General features: G+C 48.9%; 2 protein-coding genes across 2 annotated transcripts; both read right to left on the bottom strand.

Moving 5' to 3' along the window:
• Nucleotides 1–823: 823 nt before the first annotated feature.
• Nucleotides 824–8,196, bottom strand: LOC125522385 (soluble starch synthase 2-3, chloroplastic/amyloplastic-like). Its single transcript, XM_048687443.1, has 8 exons — nucleotides 7,541–8,196; nucleotides 6,744–7,449; nucleotides 6,591–6,655; nucleotides 5,697–5,774; nucleotides 5,496–5,606; nucleotides 5,354–5,398; nucleotides 4,798–4,971; nucleotides 824–2,111 (listed from the first exon to the last, which is right to left on the bottom strand). Exons 1-8 carry the CDS (start codon nucleotides 7,802–7,804, stop codon nucleotides 1,155–1,157), a joined length of 2,400 nt encoding a protein of 799 aa, XP_048543400.1. The 5' UTR covers nucleotides 7,805–8,196; the 3' UTR covers nucleotides 824–1,154.
• A 1,671-nt stretch (nucleotides 8,197–9,867) lies between these two features.
• LOC125521142 (GDSL esterase/lipase At1g74460) lies at nucleotides 9,868–11,449 on the bottom strand. The gene is made up of 2 exons (XM_048686191.1): nucleotides 11,014–11,449; nucleotides 9,868–10,889 (listed from the first exon to the last, which is right to left on the bottom strand). Exons 1-2 carry the CDS (start codon nucleotides 11,377–11,379, stop codon nucleotides 10,188–10,190), a joined length of 1,068 nt encoding a protein of 355 aa, XP_048542148.1. The 5' UTR covers nucleotides 11,380–11,449; the 3' UTR covers nucleotides 9,868–10,187.
• Between the last annotated feature and the right edge of the window lie 12,667 nt (nucleotides 11,450–24,116).

Here is a 24,116-nt window from a genome sequence, read left to right as displayed (position 1 = left end):
CGTTACAAGCTCGCGCTGCAATACTTGCTTTGTTGCAACAACAAAAAACCAAAGCATTATTTCGCCCGAAAATTTGATTTTATCTTCAACATTTTTGCAAAAAAGATGATATTGCGAGAGGACTTTTGCAACATAGGTGATGTTGCAGAATTATTGTTTTTGTCTTTCGCCTTTTTTGCAACATAGATGATGTTGCGGGAGGACTTTTGCAATATGAATCATGTTGCAGAAAAAATATCACTGAAAAATGATGATGTCGTCTACGGTGTGAATCGAGAAATTTGCTGCAACATAGATGATGTTGCGGGAGGATTTCTGCAACAAGGCACTTGTTGCGGAAAGTATAAAAAAGCATCTCCAACTGAAGCGACGACAGCCGGAGCGGCATTGCTAGACTGACGGTGGCCGGAGTGGAGCTTAGGCGTACGCGCTCGAGCGGTGGCCATGGTTGCAGGCATAGGGAGCGCTAGAAGAGGAGAAAGGACGACCATCGGCGTCCTTCGACGATCTGCGCCTTGGCGGGTGGCGGTCCTGGAGCACGGCTGCAGGCAAGAGGGTGTGAGCAAGATTGAGAGGGGAAGAAGAAAATAACGAATGGATAAAAAGCATGAAGAGTGGATAAAGAATAAGGACATGTGGTAAACGTACGAGACGGCGGACGCAGTGGCTATAATCCACCGGCTGAGGGGAAACCTTTCCCTTGTTTTAACTGATTATTACTGAAAGTGTTAATTTAAGCAGGGACGAATTCACTTCCCACTCGTGCCGTTTGCACTGCACCACTAAACCAAACTATGTGAGTGGATCCATCAGACATGTGACATGTGAGCTAGCTTTCGCCCTTTGCCTCCGACTTACCAAGAATAAGTAACAACATTGTAATAACGCATACAACATAGCAAACTACAATACCAAGTTGACAACATTCCCATATACCTGCAACAAGGAGCGCTTCCCTACGTCCGCTCTACTCTGCTACGGACCAGATCGAGATCGGAATCAGCGTCTCAACCACACACACCTCTCATGTCACTGCACCTCGCGGATGCCGGCGCTCCCATCGAGAAGGATGGCACGTTCCTGCGGGCGCAATGCGCAGTTCCACCCTCTCATGCATGCACGCATGCGGGGCTGGAGCGGCTAGCAGCTAGCGTTCACCACTGGTACTTGGCCTTGAGGAGGACGTCCTCGTAGAGCTTGGCGGCATGCTCCCAGCTGAAGTCCTGCGACATGCCGCGCTCCTGGAGGCCCCTCCAGCTCTCCTTGTAGTCCCGGTAGGTGCGGAGGCAGTGCCCGAGCGCCTCGATCAGCTTGTGCGCCTCGGCGCGGTCGAACGTCCACCCGAGGCCGGAGTGGTTGAAGGGGTCGAACGGCGGCACGGTGTCCCTCAGCCCGCCGACGGCGTGCACGACGGGGACGGTGCCGTAGGCCATGGCGTAGAGCTGGTTCAGCCCGCACGGCTCGAACCGGGAGGGCATGAGGAGCGCGTCGGCGCCCGCCGTGATCCGGTGCGCCAGGCGCACGGAGAACCCCACCCACCCGCGCACCTTGTCGTGGTGCTCCCGCTCGAAGTGCCGCAGCATGCTCTCCAGGTCGTGGCGGCCGGTGCCCAGCATGACCAGCTGCACGTCCTGGCTCACGATCCAGGGCATGGCGTCCGCGATGATCTCCACGCCCTTCTGCCCGTCCAGGCGGCCGATGAAGCCGAGCAGCGGCACGTCGGCGCGGACCTGCAGGCCCAGCTCGCGCTGCAGGGCCTCCTTGCAATGCCGCTTGCCGGAGTCCAGCGTGCTCAGGGAGAAGTTGGTGTAGCCGTCCGACTGGAGGTGGACGTCCACCTCGGGGTTCCACTCCATGTTGTCGATGCCGTTGACGATGCCGCGGGTCTTCCAGTCGTTCTGCCGTATGATGTCGTGAAGCCCCCAGCCGCCCTCCACCGTCTTGAGCTCCCACAGGTACCCGGGGCTCACCACGACAACCTGGTCCGCCATCTTCAGGCCGGCGGCGAAGTAGTTGGCGTGCTCACCACCCACGGGGTCGTACAGTCTGAAGTGTTCCAGGTAGTGCTCAGGCAACTCGGTGAACGGGAATTCATCTACTGGGCCACGGCCCTGCATATACAACATCAATCAAGAGAAAGAATTAGCCCAACGGAGTACCCAAGAAAGGAATAACTGACCAAAGCATGTGATCATTATAGAGGAAAAAACTAAGTCCAGAAAGTTCAGGCTACATAACTAAAAACACATAACAACAAAATACAAATTGAGCAAAAGCGACCCCAAGCGCTTAACACAAAGCGTGATGGCAAGCGACCTAGCTTAAAAGTGACTCCAAGCAACTAGCCATGGCACTGTACCACATTTGATCCGTCTAATAACTTGATCGAGGGAATTAGCTTTGCCTTCAAAGACTGTTGTTGTGCTCCTTCCAAATCGACCAAGCAGTTAAGACGACCAAACTATGCAACTTCTTCTTGTCCGAAGGTGACACCCTGTTCCTAGCTGAAACCCACCGGCATCTATGGCACAACTCGTAATAAAATCACAAGTGTCTTCTGGAAGAGCAGAGCAAAGAACGCAATGTTCATTGTGTGGAAGACCTCATCTAGCGCGTCTGCCCGTGATCCAAATCCTATTGCGCGGAGCGAGCCATATGAAAAAATTGCTACGCAAAGGGGCCCAAGAGCGCCAAATGGCGTTAGCTGGACCAAAGTCAAGTCATTGAAGTGAGCTACGTATGCGGATTTAGACGAGAAGTGACCTGAGAAATTTAGTGTACACGACCAAATGTCTCTGATATGAGGGAGATGGAAATCATGAAGGGCCTCGCAAATGTTAAGAATTTGAATGAACATTGCAATATTTATGGGATCGTTTATGTCCCTGATCCAACACATAGCGCAATCAACTGACCTTGCCACTTTAATGTAGTTCGGCACCCAATTGGCAATGTCCGAGGTGATAGCTTCTATTGGGGTGTCTTTGAGCCACCCATCGTACCAGAAAAGAATGGACTCGCCGTGTTCACTTTGGTTCGGCATGTACACTTTGGTGCTCGCAGTTGTAGAATACAAAAAACTGGTGCAAAAACCTGGCTCTGGCTCTTGTGTGCATATAGTGCACTTTCCATGCGTAAACGCTCTGCACGCTGACGTGACACCATATCCTCTGTTTGTAGCCGTTAAGACTGCTGGCGTGGCTTGCCAACGTGGCACCAACAAGCTCATGTTCTCTCTCTGGCTAAGTATTGCGTGTGGGTCCCACTTATCAGCAGGCAAGAGACAAAAAGGGCTTAGTATGATGTGTGGGTCCCACTTATCAGTAGATAGGAGAAATAAATAGCAAATAAATTATGTGCACGCGGGGGTTCGAACCTGGGACCTAAAGTCAGGTCCATGCATGAGCTAGCCATTGAACCCGATGACCCCTAGAGATACAAACAAGCCCGTCTTATATTATGACGCGACACAGCTTGGGGGAAATAGAGGAACAGTGCGACGTCGTCGGGATGACCTCTCTGGCGTTGGTTCTATGATGATTCGGGTCGGATGGATGAACATGCGGTGATCCTCTCCAGGCCGCGTGTGGAATGGGAGGTCGAGGAGATGTCATCGAGGCCACGGGAACGAGGTCTGGACCAGAGTTGAGGCGGCAGGCGACTACGGCCGATGTAGGGAGCTCGTGAGGGGCTCCCCAACTTGCAATTAGTGAGGGGGAAAGGTGCTAGGCTTCGAGGAGGACCTCCTAGTGCGAGCAATTGGGGAATAGGGCCATGGCCAACTCGCCATGGATTGCAGCTTCGCGGCGGGGAAAACGGCCAGAGCAGGAGAAGGAGGAGAGGAGAAGTCGATTTGCGATGGCGGCACGGTCTATGGGGAAAGAGGAGGATGTGCAGGGAGGTATGGGCTCCCAAGGCAGGCTTCTATAACGGTCCGGCTAGGTCAGGCGTTGTGCAGCGACGCAGGCGATGGTCACAACTTGTGCAGCTCCAAGGGTTATCGAGACAGGTTTGGGTATGAGGGGGAAATGACAAGAGGGGCATGCTCACTGTCAAATGATGTTGAGGATTTTGCGTGTTGGGTTGGTGGATGGTCATGACAACGACGTTGCCACTTCGAGCGATGGTGCGGAGCACCTGGGCCACCATGAAGGTGCTGCCCGAGTTGAGGCTGGAGGTGGGCTTGTTGAGGAAGAGCTGGATGAGGTCGTGGATGATGTCGGTGTTGATGGAGACCTGGCGGTGCTAGCACGCTAATGATAGCCTTAGAGCAAAGGATATAAGAATACATACCCCCCCCCCACCACTCCACACACAGACACACACATACTGAAGTGCATAGGGGATTAATGATTAGGGCGTGCTGGCTAGCGGCATACCTGCGAGGTCCCATTTTCAAGACCCCAGGCCATCATTTTTATTATAAATTTCCATTTTATTTATGTCATAGGCTGACAAGTGGGTCCCACATGTAATAGGGAATGTGTGGGCCCAATGGCGATGTAGGCACGGTCTAACATCTATAGACGGGAATACAATGCCACATAGGCAACGTTTGACCCTACATACGGAAAATACACCGTATTGCACACAACAGCCAAGTTTTTGCACCAGTTTTCCGTAGTCTACAACTGTAAGCACCAAAGTGAACATGCGTGACAAGTTCAAGCACCACTGATGCATTTACCTCTATAACTTTCATAAGCCATCATAATTTTGCAACCCCTTTAGTTTCCTCAAACAATGTGGAGTGAATAGTAGAGACTAGAGAAAAATCAAGATTAGGAGAAAAGGAACCTGGTGCGCGATGTTATGTATCACCATAATGGACCGAGTGTACTGCATCAAACCATGGTCCCTGTAATATGCTTTCAGATAGACAGGCAGGAGTGCCGTGTGCCAATCATTTGCAATAAACACCAGATTTCCATCCCCATAAGGGACACCGCCGCATGGAACGTGCCAAGGAACCTGCAAATTATAGAGGAATAAAAATGATGGACCAATAATATTTAATGGGATGATATGCCAAGTGCGAAAATATCTACATTGGATGAAAGTAGGAGTATATATTATTGTTTGTGGCAGGTGGAAATGCTATTTCCAAAATCAATGCGCGGTGAAGAGAACATAAACATAACGATGAAGTAACAAGGATCATCAATATTATTGTTCATCAGTGCAATAGATTATCAGAAGTTAAATCATAACGCTTGACCAAATGTGCATGTGAGGTATTGAAATGTTATTAGTATATATACACTTCACAAGGGAGATTACGTATCTGTTGAAATACATGCATACACATAATTGTATAGTGGTAATAGGTTGTCAATTGAGTTGGAGAGGATACCTCGACAGCGGCCTTGCAGAACAAAATCATGCGCTTCATAATTTCCTGAAAAAATAAAATGTGTAATCATATGCCAGTCAGTAGGCCTTGGCTTATTCTCAGTTTATCAGTGCAATCAAACACCAACATATAGAAAATTAACCTGTCTGCTGCCCCCATAAATGTCTTCCTGACGGTGTCGGAAGATAGGAGCGTCAATGAACACAAAATCAACTCCATCGATATAAGCATGGAAATAATTCACTTCCATATCCTGCAGGACAAAAAAAAAATACTTAAAATTGATTTATTATGATAGTAAGCATTGAAATTTCAGCTCCCCTTTGATTGCATTTTCGCTTACCTGTCCAGCAGCCTTGTAGTATTTTCGGACTCCGACATCGTAGGCTTCCTCATAGTCCCCATACCTTGGTACCACAACCTAAGATAGAAAGGATCATTTCTCAATTATCATCAAATTTAAAATTTCAGATCATCAAAGTCTAGCCAAGTCCATGATTCTAGATTTTGAATAATATATGGTTTATATGATACCACAACTATTTTCTACTTTTAATTTGTACAGAACAATTGGGATGACTGCAGAAAATAGTTTACTCTTTACTGGAACTAGTAAGAGCGTCTCTAACTGAATCCCGAAAGTTAACTCCCCAAAACCCTCTGTCACAAGCCAACTCCCAAAAATTCTGGGGTTTTGGTGGCTCTAACCAAACCCGAAAACTAGCTCCCAATAAAATTTTCTTTAAAATGAAAGCTTGACAACATACATTTAGCCATCATCTACATTACAAACATCCACTGCTTACTAACAATTACAGTGAATATGATAGCAACCATTAACCGGAAATGTTGATAAATTGATCATCCAGTACTATAAATACACACACGGGTGCTGGCGATATTTGGTATTTAACTGAGGATAGGAACTACTTATTCGGATCTACAGGGCAGGTAAACCTGACGTCGGGCAAAACGGTCGATCGGGTACCCGACATTCATTCCCTTCACTGATGGCGTGGTTATCAGCCTCCTTATTTGTGAAATCCGACTGCTAACCACCACTTTTTGCAAACCCCCTCCCGCACCCAGTAGGCCCCAACAACCTAACCTCCAGGGTTGGCTATGAAATACTCTAACAGAAGAACACTTTCATGTCTTGCACTTAATAACATTATGCCAATCACTGATATTATTCGAACATATGGACTCAACAGAGTTAAGTGAAAGCCTGCAGTACCATAACACGATGTCCTCTCTTTGCCAAAGCCTTGGGCAGAGCACCCGCAACATCTCCAAGACCACCTATGCAACACAATGTTTGTTCTTATGAGTGATTCGAGCAAAGTTTTATGAACAACGGGAAGAGAGACTGAAGAGGTAATGTCCATGCCTGTTTTGCACCAGGGAGAACATTCAGCAGCCACGACGACCACGTTCATGACGTTCTCCCCTGCCAAAGGTCCGGAATCATGGTTCTGGTGATGTTCAAAGGAGCCCGCATCATCTTCAACAGCCCAGCCATCATCCTTGGCCTCCACGGGCTCCTCGAAGCCAATGTATTTCTTGAAGTCCCAAAGGTCTTCTTGTACAGCGGGGGCTGCAGGCGGCGAAAGAGCCTTTGGGTTTGGAGCTTCTTCGACGATGACCGCACCCTTCTTCAGTTCAGGTTCAACATCGCTGTCAATGTCCAGCCTGGGAGCAGAAGCCGAGACCACGAAATTTGAGCCGGACGACGGCGGCGGCTTCTCGGCTGGGACAACGGACTCCGGCGCCTTGTCACTGATGGAAATGGTAGCTGCGGAATCCGGAGCCACGACCTCGGCTATGCTCGTCGGCGGCGAGGCGACGTTAGCTTTGTTTTCACCGTTCACCGGTACTCTGTTCTGGGTCGACGGATGGGGCGCGCGTGCGGGTGCGGGCAGCCCGCTGTCTTTGGTCGCGCCGCCGCCGCCGGTAGATTTGTTCTCACCGTTCACCGGCGTGCCGTTCATACTCGGTGGACGGGCGGCGTCCTGCCTCGGTGCCGGCGGTGCCGGCGCGCCACCTTCCGCGGCGTCGCGATCGAGCGTCTTGACGGGATCCCTCCGCTCCGCGACCTGCACACGAGCGCGTGCGTTTTGTAGAAACAATTCGTGAGCTGATCTCGAGGCGCACGCGCCATACAGCAAGTCATAACGAACCAACTACCTTGGTGGCGGCGCCACCGCGGCGTGCGCGGGGCTGCCTCGCGGACGCGGCGTCGTCGTCGACCCTCGCGTCCTTCTTCCCGGCGGCGCGCGCGGCCACACCTCCGTCGCGAGCCGTGCGCTGCGGCGGCCACGGCGGCCAGTGCAGCCTGCCGGCCCCGGCGTGGGGTGGCGGCGCGCTCACCCTCGCCCGCCTGCGTGATCTCCCGGGGGAGGCGGAGGCGAGCACGAGGAAGGACGCGGCGGACGCGACCGCCGACGACATGGCGGCGGCCGGGATCGGGGCGGGCGATGGTACGATGCGCGGGTTGGTCCTCCGCCCAGAGCGCGGCGCAGGCGGAGGTGGTGGCAGCGGGAGTGGGGAGTAGCGCGGCGGCAGTGGGCTGGACTGGACTGGAGTGTGCTCTGTGGGGTAAACGCACGGGGTCAGGCCGGGGAAATGGCCGCGAGCGGGGGACGGCGACGACGGCGGCGGCTTTACACGAGGGGCGGGTACGTACGAACGGCCCCCTGGCGGGTGGCGTGTTGGGTCTGCGATTTGCGGCCGCGGCCCGCGCGGAGCACGCTGGAAAGCGGGGCCGGTGCCACGCGAGCAGCGCACGAGGAAGCGTCCGTGGTGACAAGCTGCTGGAAGGAGGTTGCAGAATCCACGTGAAGACTGAGGACGGAACGGGGCTTGCGGCGAAGGAGCAGGAGGCCCGCGTTGATTGTGTAGATAGATAGATAGAGCACTGCAACTTTTTTTTTTGGAGGGATGGAGCACTGTAAGCAACTGCACTGTTTCGTTTGTTGGTTGATGCATGCCTGCGCTCTCCACCGCAAACGCGGTGCGGCACATGCGTTGGCGCGTACTACGGGATAAACCAAACGAACAAGCTTTGCAGTTTGCTTGCTTGGGTGACGGCCTCTGACAAGTGACGATTTGTCTTCTTTGCTGCGGAGCGGAGGACACTGCTTTGCCTTTTCTGTTGTCCAGGTTGTTTAGCGCGCGATGAGACCAACAACCGAGGACGAACGTGGTTAGGATAATTTCTGTCCTCCCAATCCTTTTTTCTTCGCGGCAGTAGTGGTTGTTTGGGTCCTGGAATCTCAATGTATTGTTTATTATGTTCGAGATGTTTTGTATTTTGCTGAATTTTGATAATAGATTTGGATCATTTTTGCAAAAAATAATAATACACTTTTGTAGCGCACATGGTTTGGTCCGGATCTCCTCGCTCCAGCGTAGCTCTCCTAGCCATAAAGTCATCGTCAAGTTCGTGTTACCCTGGTAGGGCGCTACCAACTTGAAGGAAAAGAGTCGTCTTACCGTTGCCTTTCCGGGTTTTTAAAATTTGTTTTCCTTGTTTGTCACCCTTTTTTCTTTGTTTCTTGTTTTTACTAGTTTTTTTCACCTTTTCTTTCCCTTTTGTTTGTTATTCTCCGGTTCTCTTTGTTTCTTTCTTGGTTTTCAATGTTTTTTCTTTTCTTTTCCTTCATTTTTTGTTTTTTTCCTGTTTTCATTTGTTTTTCTTTCGTTTCCCTTGGGTTTTCATTGTTATTTTACATACATATTTGGTATATATCTAATACATGATTAACATGTTTCAAATACAAGTTTATGATTTTTTAAATACATGGTTAACATTTTTTCTATACACATTTTTAAAACATTTTTCAAATGCTTGATTACATTTTTGAAATATAATATTAAGATTTTCTGGGTACATTTCTATACAATTTAACTGTTTTTCTAAATGCTTGATTACATTTTTAAATACAAGATTAACATTTTTTAATACATGGTCAACATTTTTGTATACACGTTTAGAATTTTTCAAATCCTTTATTAACATTTTTAAATATTTGTTTTTAAATGCTTGGTTATTTTTTAAAAAATACATGATAATTTTATACAATTTTTAATTACATGGTAACATTTTTCTATACACGTTTAACATTTTTCTAATACTTGTTTAATTTTATTTCAAATGCTAGATTTAAATACTTGCTAAAAAATTTCATACATATTTATATTTTTTGCATATATTTTTCTATACTTGATAAACATTTTCTCTATACATATTTATCATTTTTAAATATGTATGAATCTTTTTGCATATATTTTCCTAGTCTCCTAGATGAATAGCGGGCACATCAGCACCCTTCAGGCGAAGTTTCAAAAATAAAATCTTAAAGAAATATTACGTCTTAAGAGTGTGATGTTCTATTAGTATGTGAAATTTCCAAGTTCAAACACATTACCAAAAGACAAAAGCAGCAATGAATAGTGTCAACAGTAAACATCACTATTCATGGCTGATTCCATAGCTCATAAATGGTACCGTCTTTGAACTTGAAATTTCACATGCAAATAGAACATCACCGTCTTAAACATCAACGTCTTAATAGTGGCCTCTTGAGATTTAAGATAGATGCATGATCCTGGTATGCTGTTCTCTCATACTCAAAAAAATTTCATATCCAGGACACGTACATGCATCTATTCTCCATCCCATTTCTTGGACATCATCCTAGAATTTTCGATCATCCTACTTTGGTTACAATCGAAGCACACGCAGTATAATTAAGACAACACACAGCAGCAGCGCCCATGCATGTCGAAGCGTACGCATTTTGGTGGGCGGCGTCGGTGGCAGGCAGGCAGGCTAGCTGGAGGTGGTGTTGGCAACGACGGTGATGTTGAGCCGCTTGAGCGTCTCGAGCGCGATGAGCTCGTTGGCCCTGTCGGTGGGGTGGTACTCGTCCCAGAACACGTACTTGCTGCGGTCCTTGCAGAGCGTGGAGAGCGGGGTGCACGTCAGGGTCGGCCGCACCTTGCCGAGCGTGCAGCAGGGCGCGTGGGAGTTGTTGAAGCCGTGCATGTAGGGGCGGTCGATGATGTCCTGGAAGTAGTCGTAGACGTCCCCGAACTGGAACGTGGCGTTGGGCAGCGACGCCGCCAGCTCCCTGATCACCGCGCCGGCCTGCTTGTTGAAGCTGAGGGCGAGCTTGTTGGTGGACTCCTGGCACGCCGTGGAGGACCTCTGCAGGAGCCGCTGCAGCGGGATGCAGCCCATGGGCCCCAGCCCGAAGAAGGTGACCCGGCGCGCGCCCAGCCCGTGCAGGAGCCGGAGCTGGGCCTCCAGGGTGGTGACCATGTACTTGACGAAGGTGTCGCCGTTGTAGGTCCACGAGTCGGAGTAGACGGGGAGCAGGTAGTTGTTGATGAAGTCGTTGGCGCCCATGGCCACCACGTAGTAGGCCTCGCCGAACAGCTTGTCCGCCGCCGCCCGCCCGATCTTCTCCCGCATGAACGCCTGCGTCCCCTGGAACAGCTCGATCTGCTTGTACAGCGAGAACCTCTGGATCTGCAAATGCATGCGCCATGGGTCTCAGTCAGATGAGATGATCGAACCGGAGCGTTCATGTCTCATGATACTACCATGCTGTCTAGCTACGAGAAGTTGGTGAAGTGATGGATGGGTGTCTTACGAAGAGGGACGAGGTCTCGTTGAGGATGCCGCCGCCGCCGGACGCGTAGTTGAGGCCGCTCTTGGCGATGACGGTCTCGTCCACGGACGGGTCCAGGAACGCGGGCGGGCGCGGGAGGCCCATCTTGTCGCCGATGATGTCCGCGACGGTGCGGCCGTTGCAGAACCTGCCGTTGGGCATGCCGCTGCCGAAGTCGATGCCGTACCACGGCAGCGCCGCGCGCGCGAGGCTCTTGGTCAGGTAGTTGTTGTTGCCCACGTCCGACAGCGAGTCGCCGAAGATGAACTGCACCACGTCGCCGTGGGCGAGGCCCAGGAGCAGGGCCAGTGCCAGAGCAACGGCCAGCGGCGTCCTCTCACAACCCATGTCGATGATCTGCGAGCGCGTGCTTGTTCAGGCCTCTTGCTCTACTAATCAAGTCCTGGTTGATCAGGAATGGACTGGATTTGCATATATAGATGGGGGTGTGCGGCACGGCCGGGGAGTTGGGGATGGATGCACCTACCTACCTGCGAAGCGTCGGGAGGGGAACTTTTCAGCGAGCTTAATTCGGTGGCAAGCGGAGGAGTTGGCCTAACCTGGTCGTTTACTGATGTGGCGGATGTCAGCCGGCGGCAGGTGATCCTCCTCGCATACAAAAATATTTTTGGGGTGATTGCCAGGCGTCAGCCGTCTAAAAACACAGAAATAACCGCCATTTTCCCGACCGTCAAAGGTGACTTATATTACGATCTTCAACCGTCCGATCCATGCAACAAAAAACTCCTACATACATTGTTAGAGACCAGCACATCTCCTTGTGCGTTGCAACGGTAGAATTAGAACCGTGTTGCCGTAAAAAAAAGAATTAGAACCGTCTTTAAAAAAATTAGAACTATCTTGAATCACCCGTGCTTCGCTGCGAAGTAAATAAATGTTAGTTGTCTGCTAGAGTCTCACCGTTTGCATTGCTACATTATTGAGCCGTGGTCTCTTTGGCCAATGATCACAGATATACTATATAATAACGTAATACTTATGATAATGTTCGAACTAGGGGCTGAAGGAATAGATGGTACCATCTAGGTAGTGATAGGCCTGGGTTCCCGACAGCCTCGAGTGATTCAACGTGGCGGAACGACAAGGCAGGTAGAGACCACCTAGGAGAGAGGTGGGCCTGGGCCCTAGTCGATGTCCAAGGTTATTTCTTAATAACACGCTCAACAAGATTTGAGTATTTGATCTGAGACTGTCACTGGCATATACACACTAATCACCCCGTGGGATTATGGTGTATGGGGCCCTCAGCGTCGTCAGTTCCTCCCGAAAGCTCTGCCTGATGTCACAGTACAGACTGCGGGCTGATTGTTGGGGTGAGCGGCATGCCTGCTGTGTATATAGAGGTGGGCTTGGTCCCCGACCAGTCGCGCCACGTGCAGGAGTGCTTAGAGTGATTGGCTCATGACCCCTTCACGCTTAGGATAGACTGACGGGTGACCTCTCTAGAGAGCCTAGGTAAGACTTCTGCGAGTCAATTATCCAAGGCCGCACATTGCCCAGAAAAGTGTGCCCGACCAGAGGTAATCGAGCGTATCGAAAAATGTGATGCACCCTTACAAGGAAGTTAAACTATTCGAATAGCTGTGTCCACGGTAACATATCGACTTGGAGTTGTATCCTGAGCTCTTACAACTAAAACCGAATACTTGAAACACACCCCGATAACCCCAGAGAGCGCTTTCCAACAGGGTGACGAGGAGAGGATCACTATGAAGGTGATTGCTATATGTATGTACAAGATGATACCATATACACTCCTTGCTTCCACTGCTGAAAGATGTACTCTTTGATGGGATGAGCTTCTTCCCCTTATTCTGGTACTTCTGCAGTTTAGTCCACACATATTACTCCACCCCTTTGATACCAATGCATATCAAGTATAGATTTGATGTAAGTCTTGCGAGTACTTTGGATGAGTACTTGCCGTTGCTTTGCTACTCTTTTCATTCGATCCGGTTGTTGCAACAACTGGTAGCACCATGGATGTAGGTTACCTTAATCATGCGTACTACATGGAGACTGATGAGCAGGAATAGTCTGGAGGTCCAAGGCAGGAGGCCTTGCTTTCGATCTAGTGTTGTTGTTTTGCTTAGTCTTCTTAAGACAAACTTGTCTAACTATGTCTGTACCCGTTGCTTTGTTTTCTTAAGGCAAACTCTTACTCGTTGCAACGGTTTCCTTGCTTTGTTTTCTGAAATTTTTCCTAGAGGCACATCATCCTGCCTTGGTTCCTGGTAGTAGGCAACCACTTACCCATCCTCACAGCCTTCCACCAAGATCCTTCTATCGTTCTCATACGTGACATCAAAGCCTTCCTTTTTCTTCTCATTGATCCATATTCCCACATCCTCCAGCTTGAACATCTGCAAGTCAAAATCCCCATTTTATATTCCACACCACAACAGTCATCAGGAACAAATAGATGGAGAACATGATATGTTTTTCTAGGCTGTCTTCAATATCGTTTTAGACTAAAGCAACTGAAGAGAATTCAGTATTACTGACAGGAAAATGGGCACCCTTTTACAAATCTTAGAAGGTCGCATACCCTTAGCTCCCCTCTTCTGTGTTTCCTGTAAACTTGTTTTGTTATATCCTCAGATACAATGTACACTGGTCAATCTTCCCATGAGGGATAACTCTCTTCAGGCCATTCGTACATAAAGGAAAGGAGTAACAAATTAGTTCATTAAGAACATGTAGCAGCAGAAGCATCTGCTACATGATAAATGATACTAATACACATGTCAGTCCAGAACAGAGGTAGTAATAAGTTTCCATCCATTGTTTACTACCATCATGGTTTTAGTTTAAATTTGAAACCATGACACTTATCTATACCAATATAAAAAGACCCAAAGGGGTAGATCCAACTGATCTCGACCATCGAACTAAGTTAATCCAACGACCTAGACTGCTCCAATGGCGAGCGTTAAACATGTTTAACGTGCAATTAATATTATAACAAATATTGCACTAATCACAAAATTAACACACAAATAGCATACCTAATATCCACGTGGAATTAATATATTGCCTAAATATTAACGTGTGTTGCACGTGCGCATTCACTAGTTTTGGAAGGGAGGTAAATCACGCAAACAAAGAGTTCCCCTGTGCTAAAAACATGTTTGCATAATTGTGCAATAGGAAAAAGATAGTTTAACACGTTACTTCTGAAGTTACATATACCACTTGCTACTAGTAGAATGCCCATGCGTTGCCACGGGCATTTAAAATAATTTGTTGAAGTTAAAACATGATGCATGTTAAAATTCGTATGTATAAAAATAAAGAGTAATAATCGGATAATAATTGAAATCCCTGTTACTTGTATTGTGGTAGAAACGGTAATGTGCAAAGAATCTTAGAAGAGTCTATGTCATCAATCAGTGCCTATCTTAGTCGACATTATCGAATCATCATTCATATCCATGAGATCAAAATCCATTACTTTTATCTCCGTTCCACAAATGTGAAACATATAAATTATAAACGAGGCCTGGCAGCGACAAAGCTTGGGTTCTCCTGTTGAATCGTCTACGCCGGCACCGCCGCTGGTCGTGAAGGCGGAAAAGGAGGAAGTCGTGCAAGTGGCCACCCTTGAGGAAGCCAGCCGACGCCAGATCGAGGAGTCTGAATGCTTGGAGGAGTCATACTGGCCTCACATGCCGCAGGCGATGGCCGATAGCGTTGCCGACGTTGGGGCCAATGCACCGCCGACGCCTCCCGTGCCAGGCATGGAGGCCACCGCCTCCACCCCCTCCTCAGGCGGAGGGCCAAACGTACATATGGGCTCCGTCTAGTGTGCCCGTGTATGTGGCTGCTCCGCCTGTTTGGCTGGGCATGCCAGAGGAGGTGCTGCGCCAACACCTCCTGGAATGGGAGTCCCGGGCAATGGAGGTGGAGCGGGCGGAGCACGAGCGCATGATGCAGCTGGAGGCCAGTTAGAGCTTGACACGGAGGCCGAGCGCCGCGAGCTCGAGGAGGAGGCGGCCCAAAGGGTGGCGACAACACAAACATGGCTCAGACGTCCCAGCAGGTGGAGGCTCTAGATGAGTACCAGGAAGCCTTTCTGTGGGCGTAAGCGCCGGAGTACGTCGACCTCACCAACGAGGATGACGATCTGCCATCCGTTGTCTTTTTTTTCTATTTTAAGTTATTATTAATGTAAGTGGACTTTGGGGACATATAAATTATTAAGTTTATCTATTGTACATTTTATTTTGGTTTTTAACATTTTTTTGGTCGCAAATTTGGAGATGCTCCGACCACGTTGGATGCAGAAACCACATTCAGGCTATTGACCGATCTGTTTTCGTGACTCAAATGGACAAAATCCAGACAAAGCAGACCTTCGTTTGTAGTCGTGCGGTGGAGTTGGCCTAAGTCTCGGCAGTTTTGGCCTTGAATCGTTGTTGTCCCTTGGATATGGAATGAACGTTGGATGTATAGGCACATGTTACACAAGGCAAGTCAACTGAGCTACTGCTCTCGTTGGATGTCCACCGCAGGGACAATCTCCACCGCAGCTACTGCTCTCGTTTTCTCCCCTCACAGCTGCTCCTCTCTCCCTCAGGCTCTTAGCCACTCCTCTCCATGGCGCCTCCCCTTCCCTCGACGTCGTCCGGCCCCTCCTCTTCCCGCCACGGCGTTGACCGACCCCTCCTCTCCCCACCTCGAGCGAGCCCACGCGCCCGCCGGTATAGCATCCTGTGTAGCCAGATCCGGCCGGTCGGTGCAGAAGGGTTCGCCGCTCTCCGTTCGTGCCGGATACCCAGCTGGCCCGTCCGGATGTGGGCGGGACGATCTCGGGCACAGCTTTGCGGCGCGGCGAGGAAGAGAAACGCCGCCCTCGTCGTTGGCTCCGGTCTTCTACCCAGCTGAGCACCGGAGCATAGTCGCGCTGCCGCGCGGTCGATCTGCATGACGAGGCCATTCCAGGCCGATTCCGGTGCGAAGGTGTGCATACCGTTGCGCGGAGGGCGACCACACCAGCGACACGACCTTCTGCTCACCGTATCGCTGCACAGCATGCCTATGGTAGAATCAAAGGTAATCTAACTTTCAACCAAGGCTGTACATTTGACCCATATCAACACAACCATTAGTATTCATTCTTTAGTAATTTTGGCACTTCTAAAGTGACGATCATAGATATTGAAATCAGTGAAGATCTTGTTGCCGCTCCGCTCCACTGTTGCCGCTGCTCATCCGCCGACTCGCCGCCGGACACACTCGCCGGCGCGCCGGTGCCCGTGCCCGCCAACCGCCCCGCGGCGCCCAGTCGGGTGCACACCCACGGCCCAGCGCCGTATCGGGCTGGCGCCTAGCGCCCGTCACCCGCGCCCGTTAGGCCCCCAGGGGCCTATGACAAGGGGGCCCCGCACCAGAACGATTAAAAAAAGAACTTAAAAATAAATAATTAACTAAATAAGTAAATAAAAATGTTAATTAATTAATTGACTTAATTAACTTAATTAATCCTGTTGAATTAAACTAATTAAACATTAGATACCTAATTAACTAATTAAACTGATTAATAGATTAATTAGGTTATTGTAACTATGACATACGGGACCCACCTGCAGGGTTGACCTAGTCAACCTTTGGTCCTGCTGACATCATGCTGATGTCACGCTGACATCATAATTGCAATTTCTAAATTAATTTAATTATGCTAATTTCTAGAAAATGATTTAAAATCCTTAAAAATTAATATAAAATAATCCGTAGCTCGGATGAAAATACTTTGTACATGAAAGTTGCTCAGAACGACGAGACGAATCCGGATACGCAGCCTGTTCGTCCACCGCACATCCCTAGCATAGCAAACACGCAACTTTCCCCCTCCGGTTCGTCTGTCCGAAAACGCGAAACACCGGGGATAATTTCCCGGATGTTTCCCCCCCTTCACCGGTACCACCTTATACCGCGTTAGGGCACACCTAGCATCACGCTTTGTCATGTCATGCATCGTCATGCATTTGTTTGCATTATATTTATTGTTTCTTCCCCCTCTTCTCTCGCTAGACACCGAGACCGACGCCGTTGCTACCCAGTACGACTACGGTGTTGACGACCACTCTCTCTTGCCAGTGCAACCAGGCAAGCCCCCCCTTTGATCACCAGATATTGCCTAATCTTCTCTATACTGCTTGCATTAGAGTAGTGTAGCATGTTACTGCTTTCCGTTATTCCTATCCTGATGCATAACCTGTCCTTGCTACTACTGTTGTTACCATTACCTGCTATCCTACTGCTTAGTATAGGATGCTAGTGTTCCATCAGTGGCCCTACACTCTTGTTCGTCTGCCATGCTATACTACTGGGCCGTGATCACTTCGGGAGGTGATCACGGGCATATACGATATACTTTACACAGTTACATTACCTGTGATACTGTTCGGAGATGGGGGCGGAAGGGGCAGGTGGCTCCATCCCGGTAGAGGTGGACCTGGGTTCCCGACGGCTCCCGACTGTTACTTTGTGGCGGAGCGACAGGGCAGGTTCCGACCACCTAGGAGAGAGGTGGGCCTGGCCCTGGTCGACGTTCGCGGATATTTAACATGCTTAACGAGATCTGGATATTTAATCTGAGTCTGGCCATTTGGTCTATACGCACTAACCATCTACGCGGGAGTAGTTATGGGTATCCCGGCGTCGTGGTATCAGCCGAAGCCTTCGTGACGTCAGCGACTGAGTGGCGCGCGCCGGATTGGACTGGAACGCCACTAGGCTAGGTCTGCTTTCGGCCGCGTTCGCAACGTGCAGGTGTGCTAAGGGCGATGGGCCCAGACCCCTGGGCGCTTAGGTTTAGACCGGCGTGCTGACCTCTCTGTTGGTCTAGGTGGGGCTGTGACGTGTTGATCTTCCGAGGCCGGGCATGACTCAGGAAAGTGTGTCCGGCCAAATGGGATCGAGCGTGTTGGGGTATGTGGTGCACCCCTGCAGGGAAGTTAATCTATTCGAATAGCCGTGATCTTCGGTAACAGGACGACTTGGAGTTGTACCTTGACCTTATGACAACTAGAACCGGATACTTAATAAAACACACCCTTCCAAGTGCCAGATACAACCGGTGATCGCTCTCTCACAGGGCGACGAGGGGAGGATCAGCAGTTAGGGTTATGCTATGCGATGTTACTTGGAGGACTTCAATCTACTCTCTTCTACATGCTGCAAGATGGAGGCTGCCAGAAGCGTAGTCTTCGACAGGATTAGTTATCCCCCTCTTATTCTGGCTTTCTGCAGTTCAGTCCACCGATATGGCCCTTTACACATTTACCCATGCATATGTAGTGTAGCTCCTTGCTTGCGAGTACTTTGGATGAGTACTCACGGTTGCTTTCTCCCTCTTTTCCCCCTATCCCTTCTACCTGGTTGTCGCAACCAGATGTTGGAGCCCAGGAGCCAGACGCCACCTTCGACGACGACTCCTACTACACCGGAGGTGCCTACTACTACGTGATGCCCGCTGACGACGACTAGGAGTAGTTAGGAGGATCCCAGGCAGGAGGCCTGCGCCTCTTTCGATCTGTATCCCAGTTTGTGTTAGCCTTCTTAAGGCAAACTTGTTTAACTTATGTCTGTACTCAGATATTGTTGCTTCCGCTGACTCGTCTATGATCGAGCTCTTGTATTCGAGCCCTCGAGGCCCCTGGCTTGTAATATGATGCTTGTATGACTTATTTTATTTGTAGAGTTGTGTTGTGATATCTTCCCGTGAGTCCCTAATCTTGATCGTACACGTTTGCGTGTATGATTAGTGTACGATTGAATCGGGGGCGTCACAAGTTGGTATCAGAGCCGACTGCCTGTAGGAATCCCCCTTCCACACTCCTTGGCCGAACTTAAGTCTAGTCGATGGAAATTGTTTTACTAACTTGGCTGTGCGGCCCATGGGCCCACGTCGCCATTGGGTGGTATTAGGATCTTTTATTCCTCATCTATACTCTGGGATTCTGCTCTCTCCTTTATTCGGGTTAAATGATCTTACAAATTATAACTCTAGGTTCTCGTCACCACTTTCTTCCGGAGAGCCCCTTTCCGTCCAGATGATCGCCGGCTGCACCAGAAGATTTCGAAGTTACTCTCCGATGTTCCCTCGAGACTTGGTGCCTGTTGCTTTTGCAATTCCCTATCATCGCTACCCCTATAGATAGCTACATGCACTTGTCATTCTTACTTTTATTTCCAGTTGATCTTGTTATTACAAGATACCCCGAAATTCTCTATTGTTCCGAGAATACTTCGTGCCACTACCTTGCAGTTCTTTGCCACTTGAATACCCATACAAATAGTTTCTCGCACTTATTGAGTATTCGCTCATCCACAGTTGTTTCAAGTATTTCACATCAGTCTTCGAAATACCATTCAATCTTCAGAAAATCCTCAATAGCCTGTTGTTCTTGAAATTCGTGCTCGCTTGCATTATGGTTAATTTCATAAGTCTAGTAATCTTATTGGCATCCTTTGACACTATCATTTTGAGTCCGTTGATTCGACAAGTTGCGAAGGCTCGCAATCCTCAATCAGGTCCTAGAATTCATCCTTCCAGCTCAGACGTCATTTTAAACATGGGCTGGTTCTTGACCAATCAAATCGCCATCAATTGTACCCCTAAGCCTGCTCAGCTTATCCATCCTTAATCAGAGCGTTCGCTCCTGATCCCTTCATTTGGAAATCATAATTCCTTTGTATTTGAGCTATGAGTTAGTCAGATGTTTCTATAATCTGATATCCTTGCATTCTTCTTCCTGTAGTTGAGTACCGATGCTCACATCAGATCCCTTGTGGACCACCAGATCCTTTGTTGCATTTTATCCGACAGCGTCCTTCATATTCAATAAGCCTGTGAGCTTTTCCTCGGATACATAATGCCTTTGGTAAATTGTATCCTCTGCTTTCTCAAGCATGCTCTACTATCGAGCTTGTGTTATTATTCTTGAAATTTGTGGTATATGATTCCACGATACCCTGACGGGTTGAACCTATGCTTTTCTTAATATGTGTGAACCCGAAAGTTTTCACGGGTCATACTCCTCTGGTAATTCATCAGGTAGGTTTTGACACTGAAATCATTTTTATCTAGAGCAGTGAATGAAAGGTTATGCATTGAAGAAGTGGGATTCGACCTTGAACTTTGTGTTCATGCCCATGGACACGATGTAGATCTTATCATTAAAGCTTCACTTAAATTAAAATTTTCCCTTGGTATAAGTTCTTATATCTGGGATCCGGCCTTTTGCAATCGTGGTTTCGACCATATGTTCTTCTTTGACCCCATTTCTCGGGCAAGTTTAAGCACTTGTCTTGTGTGGACCAATACACCAGTCCAACCTTTACTTTGATCTACCGTCGAGTATTACACCCTGGTATCTCGGGAATATCATGGGACATCATAAATTCTTATGGGTTCTTCATAAACTATTATCACTCGCCGGATCCAATTGTTCCTAGGTTCTGGGTTGTCGTCAAACGAGAACACCGAATAGTGAATCGAGTCCGCACTCTGATTCAATAACTCTTAAGTAAATGTTGTTGCTTACAAGTTAATAATCATTTAAGTCATTCCTAGCCTGATCGGCTATATCATCATTGTGCTAAATTTTAACTGTGCTACCTGGTCCTTCACGGAGCACAATTCTCGAGATGAGCTAAGCTTACATCGATTTCCCTCATCATATCACTTCTCCCTGAACAACAAACTTGATTTCGAGTTTGTGTCATGCCCATGGTTCCAATAACCATTCGCTTCATCATTCCTTTCACTTGATGTCATCGCCGATCGATTACATCTTCGTGGAGCCTCTCGACTAAATTTGTCGTGGTCATCAAACAGCATTTTGATTCCTTCCAGAATATCAACCAAATGGATGATGACATGTAACCATCCTCGTCCCTCGATGATTTGTGTTATCACCGACAACATTATTGCTTTCCCTCCAACACAAACTTGTTCGTGTTTTGTGTTATACTTGGAGACCCGTGCTATCCAACAATTATTATTCGATACTTTGGAGTATTACCATATTTTATGTCAAGAATGTCGTGATAATTTCACCACCTCCTAAGAATTCTTGATACAGGTAATACTTATCACCATCACCATTCTTTCTTGGTCCCCGTGTTGGATCTAACCGGGATACCAACAGGTGAACGGTGCTGTTTGGATTATGCCCTTCTAGCAACCCTATTGCTTTGAAGTTAATGGTCGAACGTTCATTCTTAGACTATTGATCACTGAATCACCATTCTAACATTTGATCATGCTACCTAAGGCCCTACTTTGGGCACCCTTTTCCACTAATGTTAAATTATGTATGTTTCTCCTTGAGCATACATCATTATATCATTTGATCCGGCAAATGTTATCTCCTTGTTCACATAACTGTGGAAATCCATATTTTTGGATACCTCGTTGTATTATCGCTGAGTCCATCAGCCACCTCCTCATCCTCTCCTTGGCTTAATGATGAATCCCTTCGTGTATCCAGAGTCTGACCTTTGATTGAAGACCATGCAATGCTATCTCGAAGCATGTCTGTGGTATTCTGATTTTCAGCAAGAACATTTGAAGCCCCGTGCTAAATGTTTCTTGCTCTATTGTCCAAACACTGTTGTATGGTTAATGTCATGAAAATTTTCTCCCCTTATCTAAAAAGTTTTCTACATTATATCCTGTCATGGATAATATGTTCTGCTTGTCCTTGGGAAGAATATACCCTTGAAATATGTGTTTAAACACATTTTCCTTTCCATTGTTCTGTTTAAACCTGATAATCACTTTTCCTTTCCATTGGTTTGTTTAAACCTTCTTGTGATCTATATTGTATAAGCAGGTGTACAATTCTGTCAGCAAGACCCTGTTACTATTGTTGATGACATTTCGGTAGCCACCGATGGACGAGAACCTTGCCTATTGGCCCGCCTCGTTCAACGAGCAGGAAAATGGTTCTCTTCGTCCCTCGCCCTTGGTATCGATGTTGTTGCCGACATAGCTGACAGGCTATCCTCTGACATGCCTTGCTTACATGATCTTGCAAGACGTCACTGCCCTTCCTACTTTAACCCACATGGTGGGCCCATAACCCACAGTTCCATAGGATCGAAACCTGACTCTCCTGTACACCCCCTGTTCCTAAAGTTATTCCTCGTGCGTGGCCTTGTATGTAATTCACGGACCACCGTCCTAGTGATCTATTCTGGTAACAGACGCAATACTTACTCTCGCTGCTCTGAACCCCTTTCTCACTCTGGTTCAGACTTCGAGCAGCTATCTATCCGTTTGGAACCTCTTATTGTACCTTCGTACCTTACTCTCGATGTATTTTATACGTTCAACTCGAGAGGTAGTCTTATGCTCATTCATGGGTTAACCCCAGATTGTTTCCCTCATAAGCATTCTGTCGTAGCCAAGCTGCCCCTTACCTATTTCGTAAGTACGTTGGAGTTCCCGAAGAAAAGGACGACTTCACCATGATGACCTGAAACAGCGAAATGAAGACCTCAATGTAATGGATTGACCTCTTCGAGAAGAGCATCCAACACCGAGAAGACCCATTAAAATTTCGTAACCAATCCCTCCCCCCTTACCCCCTCCTAAATCTCGGGACGAGATTTCTTGTAGTGGAGGAGAATTGTGACGCCCGGATAATTAAGCTACAGTAAACCTCTGCTAATGGTGCCATGTCACCTCGGTTACTGTTGATAAACTCGAGCTAGTTCAAAGAAATGATTCAAATTAAAATTTAAAATATAGGCAAACAGTAAATTTTTCAAATATCAAAACTAAAATGTTCGGGTTGTGTCAAATAGATCGTAAGTAATTATGGTGGAGAAACCAAACTTTGGTAAAATGTTTAAAGGCTCTAAAACAATTAAAACAGTAGTGAAAACAACTAAACAGATACCTATTGAATTTATAAAATGCTAAAACTATTTTATTATGTGTTAAGAATTAACCTCACAGTAGCTTGTTGATAAATACAAATTTAGGCACTAGTCGTAATTTTTATAAAACTAAAAATAAAAGAAACTACAAATAAAAAAAAAGAAAACAAAGATAAACTAACAAAGAACAAAAAAAAAAGGAAATAGAAGACACCCCCTCCCCCTCGCTGGACCATGGCCCGGCTGGCCTATGGGCCGCCAGGCCGGCCCAGCCGGCCTCCCCTTAGCCCCCCACCCCGACCGAACCCTAACCCCAGTGCGCCCCACTCCCCCCTGTCGCTCCATCCCCACCCTCTCCCTCCAGCGCCGCCAGGGGAGAACCCCACGCACGACCTCCCCTCCCCACTCTCTCTCGTCTCTCTCCCAGCCATGCCCCGCCCCTGACGCGGTCGCCCTCCCCCGGAGCCTCCGCCGGCGTTCACTGCCGCCACCTCGCCCCGTGTGACCCCGCCCAAGGCACCTTGCCGCCTCGACCATGATGCCGCCGTCCTCTCCGTCGACGACCTCGTCTCCGTCGTCGCCCTGTCGTCCCCGTCCTCCTCCCCGAACGGCCTCCACGCACCTCGACGCCCCCTGCTCACCAACGCCGGTGAGGACCCGTTCGTCCTCCCCTTTCCCCTGCTCGTCAATGAGGTCGCCACGCTCACCCGCAACCCCCTCGTGCGTGCTCACCGCGGTCGGGCCGTGCCCTGGCCGTGCGCCGCTCCGTCTGGCCGCGCCCGTTACCCCGCGCCGACGCGCCATGCCTGCGCCGCTCGCTCGCCGTGCCACCGCCCCGTTTTCCCCGCATCGCTGCGCCTCGCCTCCCCTGGATCCCGCTGCCTCGCCTGCGCCACCTAGCTGCGCCGCGAGCCTCTGCCCCATCGCGCCGTGGCCGTGTCGGCTCCGCCCTCCACTGTCGCGGCACGACCGCGCCCCGCTCCACTGTTGCCGCTGCCGCTGCTCATCCGCCGACTCGCCGCCGGACACACTCGCCGGCGCGCCGGTGCCCGTGCCCGCCAACCGCCCCGCGGCGCCCAGTCGGGTGCACACCCACGGCCCAGCGCCGTATCGGGCTGGCGCCTAGCGCCTGTCACCCGCGCCCGTTAGGCCCCCAGGGGCCTATGACA

The sequence above is a fragment of the Triticum urartu genome, chromosome 7, assembly GCF_003073215.2.
Source record: "Triticum urartu cultivar G1812 chromosome 7, Tu2.1, whole genome shotgun sequence".
NCBI classification, from domain to species: Eukaryota; Viridiplantae; Streptophyta; class Magnoliopsida; order Poales; family Poaceae; genus Triticum; species Triticum urartu.
Note: the sequence above shows the minus strand (reverse complement) of the source record. Positions and strands in the feature narration are given on the sequence as shown.